This window comes from Condylura cristata, unplaced genomic scaffold (assembly GCF_000260355.1).
Source record: "Condylura cristata isolate star-nosed mole 26May11 unplaced genomic scaffold, ConCri1.0 scaffold00017, whole genome shotgun sequence".
In the NCBI taxonomy this organism is placed as follows: Eukaryota; Metazoa; Chordata; class Mammalia; order Eulipotyphla; family Talpidae; genus Condylura; species Condylura cristata.
In genome coordinates this window covers 36,638,519-36,649,143 of record NW_004567118.1, presented here as the reverse complement: position 1 = coordinate 36,649,143, position 10,625 = coordinate 36,638,519, and the positions used below count along the sequence as shown (strand labels likewise).

Here is a 10,625-nt window from a genome sequence, read left to right as displayed (position 1 = left end):
GAGGGTGGCGTCCACGGTCAGTCTCTCTCAGAGCACCGCAAACACGCGCCCTCCCCCCACCCCTCATCTCACGTCATAAGGTCATAAGCGGCAGAAGGACAAGCACGCGGGAGGCTGGGCCGCAGGCAAGGGAGAGGAGCCGCCTGAGCCTCTCCTCCTGCCTTCCTGTCTCGGCCAGCAGCGCCAATGGTCGGTCCCACGCTGCTGCTGCTGGCTAGTTCCAGGAGAGAGGCCTGTCCACTTCCATGTCGTAGACAGCTTCGCGCTCCCGGCCTGGGGGCTCAGTTCTGTTTTTTATACTGCAAGACAGAGAGACCACTGGCAGATGGTGAGGGAAACGAAAGGGGAGGCAGGACCCAGGAGTGCGGAGAGCTGCGTCAGTGAGCCACAGGCGCCTCCAGAAGGGCTCGCTGGGGCTCAGGGGTGAGGCGACCCGGCCACAGGCTTGTAGCTGGCGCCTCGACGCCCTTTCTTCTCTGGTGGAAAGGAAAGCTGATGTGGCCAGGGGAAGGAGGGTAAGAAGGAAACTGGAGAAGGAGAATTGAACGCTGTGGCAAGTCTATCCTTTGCTTGGCTGAGTCTTCTTTTAAATATTTCTTTTTATCTATTTATGTATTCAAGCTATGCGTGTAGGCCAGAGGTGGGGTGGTGAGAGGATTCACCAGAGACAGAGTGGGGCGCAGAACAGGAGGACTGACTGAAATGCACTGCTGAGGGGAGCAGCGGGCAGGTCAGGAGAGGTCTGCTGGGCCACGTGGGTCTCCTCCCTGGCCAGGGATTGAACTCCAGCACAGTGACGGGCAATAGCTTGATAGTGCTGAGACTTTAACCCCTGCACTACCAGGGAGACCAACAAGAAAAACATCTCAGGTAGAAGAGGAGTCTTAGAACCCACCTCATCCAATCACTGAGTTTAACAAGTAAAAGAGCCCGCCCTGGAGACCCTGGCTTAGAAGCAGGGCGGGGGGCTGCACCCTCCTCTTGGAACTAATCTAGGTGGTTCTAATGCCTGTAAGTAAGAAACAGCTGGCCAGTCACTTCGCTTCCTGCCTTCCTCCCTTCACCCAGCAAACCTGATGGTTTTCTCCACATCCCAGCCTCGGGCTGACCACCTGCCAAGATAGGGAGCTCACTATCACCAAGCCAGCCTTCTGCTCAGGCTGTGGGAGCTTTGACACTAACTTCCAGGAAGGAAGTTCTCTTCTTTCTGCCCACCCATCAGCTTATTCAGCACTTAGACAAACTGGACTTTAGGGATTGAGGACTCCCCCCACTCCTCACAGCAAACAAATGCAACCAGAAGGGCATGGGTGACCACCAGCAATGCTGACCAGCAGCTGAAGTAGCTGGCCTGGATGGGCCAGAGGCTGACACAGCTCGGCAACGTGGGGCAGGAGTGACCTCTGGTGGTCACTGAGAGTATAGCCATCAGGGACACTCCCCGCCCACCCCACCCCATGCTGGTAGAGAAAGAAGCCAAGCACTCACTTTGTTCATGATCCAGTCTGCGTCTTCGATGGCTCTTTTAATAATCTGCTGGATTCTCTCAGGGTTGTCTTCATCTGCATGAACCCGGAAACTCTGGAAATTTAAGCATAAAAAAGGTGACCAGGCAATATGATGAGCCAGGCCAACTGAGCATTTCATGCTCAGCATGCTCTCGCTACCAGACAGTTACAGCAGTCCCACTCCACAGGCGAAAGGGTTTCAGAGCCCCCGGCTTGCCGGTCACTCAGCACATCAGTCTATGAATCTTGGTCTGACTGTATAGCCCACACTCCTGCCAGAGGGGCAGGTGTAGTTGTGAAAAGGAAGACTGACCCCCATGTTACTTCTGATTCAAGTTGGGCCTAAAGGTTACCAGGCGGCAGGAGCTTAAAGGAAACATCCATCTCTTTTTCATTTGTTCCTGCCAGGACCCTGCTTTTACCAGAGAGAGAGAGATCTCTGCGTGCTCTCACAATTGGGAGGAACAGGGCTTCTTCTGGCTCCTGCTGGAAAGCTAAGTAGGGAAGGGGGGGGGCCATGGAGGAGGTGCCTACAGATAAGCCAGCCAGGCCTCACACAGAGCAATGCAGGGCTGCTGCCTGCTTTGATCAGGCCAGGTGTTCACCCTTGAGAAGTAACTAATACCTGAGATGCAGGATCAGTGGTATTGTTACAGGGCACCCCAGTGTGAACTGGGCCACCTGTCTTGGGGTCCCACCCATGCACTTGAAATTCAGTTGTACTGCAGGCACACACAAAAGGGCCAATAACGGGTTTACTTACAAAAGGGGAAAAGAAAAGGAAACAACAACTGGAATATCTTACTGGCGGGGCTGACTGGGAGCTCTGGTAACAAACTAACTGAAAGTCTGAGAGCCATTTCCAGAGCAAGAGTGCAAGAGACACAATGGCTCCCTAGTTATACCCCAAATGTCCCAGAATTCCTGCTAGCTCCGCCCTTGGGTCCTCGCAGTTCTCTCCCTGGTACTGCTGGGAGTTGTAGTTTCCAATCACTGGAGTAGGGGCAGAGTCCAGAAAGCTAGAGTAGGGGATGGAGTCCACAAGACTCTGCAGAGTTCCTTTAGGACAGCCTTCCCCTTAACAGGATGGCCCTGAGGGTCCTTCAGGGGAACTGGCGCCTCCTCTCCCCTGTTACGCTTGACCCCACACATCTACCAAGTGCTTCCGATGCTCACCTCAGGGGTCCTCCCTGACACCTCCTGACAGCTAAATGCTTCCTACTCCATGTTTTCACAACCCTCTCTAACTCTTTTTTTTTTTTAACTTTTCACATTTTATATGTATTAATTTTAGTTTTTCACCTTTTATTTGGAAAGAATCTTCAACCTCCAGAAAAGCTTCGGGAATACTAAGAAATGGTTAGCATCTTGCCACACTTGCTTTACTGTTCTCTTTCTATGTGTTTGTGTAAAAGATGTTGGGAGCATTTTAAAGTTTCAGGCATGGTGCTCTGACCCCCCAGCACTTCCGCGTGTGTTTCCTTTCAGAAAGGGCTTCCTTTTACATAGCTACAGCAACCAAACTCACAAAATGGAACGTCGATCCAACACTATTAGCTGGTCCACAGCCCTCAATCTGCATTTCCCAGCAGTGTCCCGTGTAACTCGGCTTTTTCCTGGTCCAGGATCCGATCCGGGATCACTCGTTACATGCTCACCTCCCTGTGCACCACAGCAGCTCCCCTGCCCTTCTCCATGTTTCATGACATTAACACGTTTGATGATTCTGGGCCGGTCATGTGGCAGACAGCTCCTCGATTCGGCTCTGCTTGGTGTTTCCTCATGACGAAATGCAGGCTGCATGTGGGCCGGGCTGCCTGACCAAATGTGTCCTGTGCATTCTCCCTCAACTTCAGCCGAGCCCCGGCACAGGGTGGAGGTGTGGAGCGATGCCATCTCTGCTCCTGAACCAGCAGCAGACAGACGCTGGCTGTCCAGCATTGGCTTCTGGTGGCTCTGACCACACTGAAACCCCTCCCTGCCCCTGCCCCCAGCCCTGTGACACGGCCCCTCTTAGCGGACGCGCCAGCCCACCCAGGCCCCAGCGCGCTGTGTTCCCACCTGCCTGACAGCATGTCTGTAGTGCTCCTGGATGCCCCTGGTGGGCAGCTGCCGGCAGCAGCGCAGCAGGTAGCGGTAGAGCTGCAGCGGCCTCTGGACCAGCTCTGCCCCTGGCAGCGGGGCCATCTGCAGACCCGGTGCCTGGAAAACATAGAATAGCTCTTCTGTGGCATCGAGCGAGTGCCTGGCCCCAGCCCCCACATCCAGGACATGGTGAAGCAGGCTGATGCAGCCCTGAGGGGAGGGCCCGCACCTGACCCTGAGCTGTGTGGGCATTCAGTCGAGCAGTCTCAGGTGGGAGCGGGCCTGCAAGGACCAAGGGGGAAATGAGCAGCCTCATCCGGCATCTTCTTTCTGGAGACCAACTTCAGTCTGCGGGTGAGGGGGTGTCTCTGACAGGGCAGGTGAGCGGGAAGCTGCTGCCTTGCAGTCATGGAGAAAGCAGCGGCTTCAGACAACTGGGGCAGGAGAGGGCTGGGCAGCAATTCTGGGGATGCCCAGAGGTCTGGGCCTCCCTACCTAAAGTGTGGTCTGAACCAGCAGCAGCGGCTTCACTCACAAGCTCATCAGAAATGCAGTCGCTCCCAGCAGATCTACAGCACAGAACCTGCACTTTCACGGATGCCCCCGAGGCTCCAGCCTGGACCGCTACCATAGCATCCCTCCCGGTTCCCCTGCCTCCAGCCTGTCACTCCCTGTCTCCTCCACTTTTGTGTTCAAATGAGCCTTGGAACCAGCATCCTGGGCTCATTCCATGATGATCCACAAGGAAGTTCTCCCAGACCGTCCAAGCCAGCAAGTGCCTTCTGTCCAAGCCACTGCTTGGCATGGAGCTCCCTTCCTCGTGTCCTGCATGGAGGCACCTTGCATTCCCCCTTCCAAGTCCAGCTCAGTGTCCTTCTGCAAAGCCCTTCCTGACTGTCCTTCACCAGGGAGCGACAATGCCCTGTTCATGGAGCTACCACAGTGCTTCCCACACTGCCAGGGATTCATCTGCCGCCAGGCCTGTGGAGCCTGGCCCAGGCCGCAGTGCTTCGTGCCCTGTTTACTGAACGGGCCTGAATGGAACCTGTTATCTCCTCTGTGCAGATTTCTCCTGTATGAGAGAGAAACTCACTATGTTCCAAAAGAAGGAGCTAAAAGACCATGATTAAGTGACTGGCCTTAGTTTTAAAATAACATAAAACAAGAAAGACAACTCCCTCCCCCTCAAAAAGAAAAGAGAACCAGCATACAAAATCTATCAACTAAGAAAGGAAACTTATAAACTGCTGGTTTCAGAGGCCCCTTCATTCCATTTCCAACATGTTATCTTCCTGGCAAAAATAAATGTCTATCTCCACAGCTAAATTTGCCAGTGCTCCCGGTACTCTGAGCTCCCACTCTGACACCACAGTGGGTACCATCCATCCTCCCTCAGCTAACAGCCAGCTAAGGCTGCAGGGCTGAATGGGATCGTGCTCAGGGATCTCAGCCCACAGGGCCTGGGCAGGGCTCCACTCCAGGCCCAGCCAGTCAGGGCTCTTCATCCAAGCAGTGGCAGGGATTGGTTCACAGGTGGACACGCGGAGGAAGCTGGTCCAGTCACAGTGACTCTCAGCACCTATGCTGAGTGACCAGACAGGACTCAGCTTTTTCCCCTCTAGACTTGACCCAGTTGGGACGACGCCACTGTGCCTCCTCTGAAGCCACACAGCAGACAGCAGAGCTGAGGCCCTGAGCAAAACACGTCTGAAGAATTCATTTGAACCCTGAAACTATACACCCGAAGGCCGTCCCGTCCTTACACTGCCAGTGATCTGAGCCAAGGAATCCCCTTCGCCAAAGCAGTTTGGATGTGCTCTTCTGTCACCACAGCCAAAAGAATCCTAACTGATAGACAGACAGGCTCACCTCTCTGATTCTTCTAGGAGCTCTGACGAGCTCGATGGAAGAATGCAACCAGGGAGGCGCTTCTCAAGGTCCTTCTGTAATAAATACCAGCCTGCGACTCCAACTAGCCACACTTTGGCCGAACAAGCAGTGGGGAGTCCCATAGAGACAAAGACCTCCAAGGGTTGCCACAGAGGACCTAGCACCCAACCTGATGGGCGGACTCCACTGGCAGGTTTCCCCAAACTATATAAAGTGCTAATCAAATATTGTAAAATCCTAGTCATGTAACAGATGGTTACCATCTGCAGTCTTCAAAATTAACACTTGGAAAGAGCACAACTTTGTTTCATTACTTAAAAACCCAAGCAATACTTAGAAACCAACCCAGCAAGTATGGGCGGGAGATTATTTTCAGCTCAATTATAATACTTAGTCATTCTCAGTAATAACTGGCAGGGAATGCATGTGTGGGTCCACTCAAATGAGCTAACCTAAAAATGTTTTAATTTAATTTAAAGTGTGGGCTTGCTATTATTTAGGGGACAGTGAACCTCACAGCATCATACTAAGGCCTGGTCAGACCCTAGGGCCCTGGGAGTGCTGGTCCTGCACATGCTCCACCTTGGACTTGACCTTAGCCTCCCCACCTGGTCTTCCTGCCCCACTTAAAGGCAACTCCATCTTCCCAGGCAACGAAGCCAAAACCATCACAAAGTCAGCCTGTCTCCTCCTCTCCCTTAATCCCTGTGCCACCTGTCTCTACATCCTATCAAATTCTACCCTAAATACCTCAACTCTGCCCCTCTCTATTTCCACTTCACCTCCTCAGCTGACACTCCTATCAAAGGTCATGTGAGCCACTGTAAGAGTCCCCAGCAGGTCTCCCTGCCTTCCTAGCTAACCTCCACTCAGCAGCCAGGGTGAGTCTTCCTAAAACAAACCTCAGCCTGCCGTGACCTGCCTACTGCCTCTCATATCCACCCCTACTCCCTATATCACTCACGTGACACAAATTCCTGAAATTATTTTCACCTTCATCTAAACCAACATCGTTTCTCTGTAATGGCTTTTTATTATTTTTGTGTGTAATGGGGGGGGGGGAATCCTAAAATTTCATATGTGCTATGGCTTAAGACTATTTCAAAAATATATAGGCAGACACTTGATTTTTAAAACAATATCAACAATAAAACAATATCAAGAAAACAATATAAATGAAATGTGGATATGACAAAATCATACAAGTAGTAGTAAAGTTTGGAAAGCACTGACCTACAGAATAAAATCCATACTCCTTTCCCTGGGCTTCAAGCCCCTTGTGATCTGGTCCCTGCCCACCCTTGTGGGCATCACCACCGCTGCAGATTCCAGGCAGACTGAGCCCTGAGTGGCAGCCTCCAGGCATTCACCTGTCATGGTCTCAGCACTGTGAGAGAATACCTAACGTAGAATATGAGGGTATTGCACAGAGACAGAAACAATAGGAGATATATATGCATATAAAGAGATCTGTCATAAGGCATTGGCTCATGTGGTTTTGGATGCTGGCAAGTCCCATTTCTCCAGAGCCAGTGTCCCAGATCGAGTCTGAAGGCTGGAAACTGCTGTAGAGCCAAGAAAAGTCAATGTCCCAGTTAAAAGGCCATTTAGCAAGAGAATTCTTATGCCAGGGAAAGTTGGTTTATTGTTCTATTCAGGTCTTCGAAAGAGTGGATGAGTTCTACCCACACTAGGGAACTTGGTCTTGGTTTAAATGCTTATCTCATCCAAAACATCCCACAGACAGATCCAGAATAATGTTTGACCAAATATCTAGACACCCCATAGTCCAGTCAAATTGACCCATAAACGTATCCATCACAGTAGATATTTATTATCCACGTGTTGAAAGAACCCTTCTACTCCTACTTACAATACCCCATCTGCTTCCTGCAGATCTGAGCTTTCAGTGCTTCTCTGAGGTCTGGCACCTCCTCCTGGAAGCCCTATGACCTAGCACCCTGTCCCCATATTCCATGGGAAGACTGTTGACACTTCAAATAGCTCTCCTATCCTTATTTTTAGGCTTCATCATCTCTTACCTGGATTACAGGAATGATATCTACCAGCCCTTCCAATCATCTTCCACACAGTCACAAATGCCTAGTTAACTCCCAACTTAAAAGATTCCCACAGGCTAGACATTACATGACAATGTCAATAATGATTAGTAATCATGCTTTTCCTTAGACATCGTAACAATATTATGGCAAAATAGGAGAATGTCCTTATTCTTAGGTGGTGCAACTGACTTTCAAATGATTCTGGAAAAAAACACGCAGAAGGAAGAAAGATAAGAGTGAAAATGATAAAGCAAATATGGCAAAATGTTATGGTTGTGTTTAGATGGCAAGTGTAAGTGTGGATATTGTGCTGTTATTTCAATTTCTCTGTATTTTGAAAGTTCTCAAAACAAAAAGTTATTTTGGAAAAATCCTCCACAGCTTTCCCATTTCTAGTGCACAAAGTCTTAAAGACTCCCAGCTGACAATACCTACAAACCTTCTTATAAGCCCAGCTTCTTCCCTCAACCCTCCTCCACCCGCTAAGCCCGCTGACACACCACCTATTGTTCCTTTAATGACAATCACCACCATTACTTACAATTATTACTGTTGCCCTCCAGAATATATATCATGTGATAGGTATTATCCTAAATAATACGTGTGAGTCAACTAATTTTAACTCTCATAATAATAATGACTCTGAGCAAATACCCTTTACTCGCCTTTTACAGATAAAGAAACAGGCCAAAAAGACCAGAATTGTGTCCAAGGTCACAGAGCTAGGAGCACAGACGCCATGATCTCCAGCCCAGGAAGTTTGGCTCTGGAGCCCTGGGTGAGTGTTGCCTGGAGTACTAGCCACTCTCCAAGTGAACTTTGATTCGTCCTCGAGTGAACATCTGTGGCTCTTCCTAACACCCCTCACCACCCCCCCTTTCTTTTCAAGGACTGACTTCTCCCTGTCGGCTTTGGTCTGCTGAGACTACCATCAGTGGCTCTGTCTCTCTCAGCCACAAGAAAAGCAAGGAGGGCCAATTGAACATTCCCCTTCCTCTAGAAAAGGGTCCATGAACAAAGTAACAAAGCCTGAGATGAGGCCATGGCCCCAGCAGTCCTGTGTCCTGAGCAGCCTCGTCCTGATAAGATTTGTCGCTATAGATCCTTCTGCCTGAACTTCTAGAAATAACTGGACTCCTGCCCAGTTCTCCAGTCTTCTTGATTCTGTGAGCTCCTAACATTCTTTCAATAAGTTGTTTTATTTACTCCCTCTTAACCTTCACACAGAACTAGCCCCTCTCTCCCGTTGTTCTTTGTCCACAGGTGTCATACCTGTTTCAATCAGCAGGCATCACCCTGTGCTCTGAGTGTTTTTCTCTCCATGATCTCTACAGACCAAATGCCCATGAGGCCAAGGCATTTCATCTGTTCCCTAAATGCCTACACCAGTTTACACCAGGGACTTCACAGCACTAGCCACAGAGTGGATGCCTCCATAAATGCTTGTTGAATAAACACCAAATCTAACCCCACTCCCCTGCCCATCTTGAGAAAATAACCTTCTCCCTGCCTCAAGCCCTCAGACCCAAGTGTGGCCAGATAGCTCTGTGCTTCTACCCACTTCAACTCCAGGCCCACTTCTCTGCAGGTTCCTGCTTGCCTAGGGCACTCCTGGCCATCAACTCTGGCAGGAACACTCTCTCTTCCCAGCCCAATCTCTTCCAAGCCTCTACCAGTCTCCTGAACCTCCTTCTCCCCCCTCACCTGTAACTCCCTGCAGGCTACCAATACCGCCTATGTCACTTGCTTCCTATGTCACTCAGCCTGGAGAGGCCAGCAGGTGAGAAAATCCTTAAACCCCAGCCATCATGAAATGTGACCTCTCCAGAGAGCCAACTTTGTGCTAAGTGTGGCACTATAGTTCTTTACAACAACCCTCTGACCAAGGCATTATCATCTCCATTCTGCAGATGTGGAAGCTGACTAGAGTGGGGAGGGGCAGCACTGGGGGTAGACTCTCCTGTCCGCTTGACAGGAAAGGAGGCTCCTCCTCCCCAGACTCTGTTAGACTCTCAGACCCTCTACCCTGGATTATCGAATCCCCATCTCCATTCTCCCCCTGGTTGCAGCCAGAATGAGCTTCCAAAAACAGACCTCATTGTTGAGTCCTTAGTTTGACATTCTTTAATGATGTCAACAGAACACACGGGTCGTGTGTGTGTGTGTATGTGTGTGTGTGTGTGTGTTTTGTTCAAGGCTTTCTCCAATCAACTGCCAATCTCTATCCCACCTGCAACCAAATCCCCCATTCATGCTACACTTTTCCTAGCTCTGTCTCCTCTGTTACTGTACGACCCGCTCCTTTGTCACTGTGTTACCCCTACAGTGCCTGGCAGACAGAGGTCACTCAACAGAGCAGTGTCCAGTCGAACCCCATCAACTTTCAGGCCGCTTCCTATGCCTTGAAGACTAAGTTAAGATCGTGAAAGTACACAGGCCCAAGTCATGGCAAGTCTGATGGGAGAGTTAAGTGAGAGAATAAACCCACCCTCCTCCATGCCACGAAAAGTAGGAAAATACAATGTTCTGGAGCTCTTTTAATGCTTCTGTCAAAAACAAGAGTGGCCTACTAGAGGAAGTCCCTGGTATAAACTGTGACTGGGGGAGGTTTACGGATTTCATGGACTCAGTTGGTTCTGTGTGCATTAAAGAAAAAAAAAATGCACCCTTTTTCTTTTAAACTAAAGATTAAATAAGATTTATTAACCTTTTCCTGAATCAGAATTGAGTTCTGGCTATTAATCCTGCAGTCTTTAATGAATTATAAAGTTATGGGGGAAGAAAAACCTCCACAGGTAGCATTGCTTAACTCCTAGTAGGCTGTCAGGGAAAGGTGTTCCCTCAATGAATAGAAAAACAATCCAAAGCAGACAGTCGTTCACAAACCAAGTGCTGCAACCGACCTTCTCCTATCCGGCATCAAAGCACTCTCTCCCCTCCATCCCTGGCTGGAACATGACCCTCCTGGCAGGGAGCTCATGACCTCTCCAGGCTGAGCTCCATTTTCATTCAGAAAGCTGTCAGAAAGTCCTTTTGATCATGAGTTAAATCTGCCCTGTAAAATTCCACCCATTTGTGC

At 50.0% G+C, this 10,625-nt stretch overlaps 1 protein-coding gene across 1 annotated transcript; it reads right to left on the bottom strand.

Moving 5' to 3' along the window:
- Window positions 1-17: 17 nt before the first annotated feature.
- LYRM9 (LYR motif containing 9) lies at window positions 18-3,873 on the bottom strand. The gene is made up of 4 exons (XM_004684872.2): window positions 3,823-3,873; window positions 3,570-3,710; window positions 1,489-1,581; window positions 18-299 (listed from the first exon to the last, which is right to left on the bottom strand). Exons 2-4 carry the CDS (start codon window positions 3,693-3,695, stop codon window positions 282-284), a joined length of 237 nt encoding a protein of 78 aa, XP_004684929.1. The 5' UTR covers window positions 3,696-3,710; window positions 3,823-3,873; the 3' UTR covers window positions 18-281.
- Window positions 3,874-10,625: the final 6,752 nt, after the last annotated feature.

Excerpts from the sequence above, each read along its gene's own strand:
- LYRM9 (XM_004684872.2), bottom strand. The coding sequence starts at position 3,695 with ATGGCCCCGCTGCCAGGGGCAGAGCTGGTCCAGAGGCCGCTGCAGCTC. Across the intron at positions 1,582-3,569 it reads ACAGACATGCTGTCAGGCAG|AGTTTCCGGGTTCATGCAGA; the intron begins GTGGGAACACAG and ends TTAAATTTCCAG.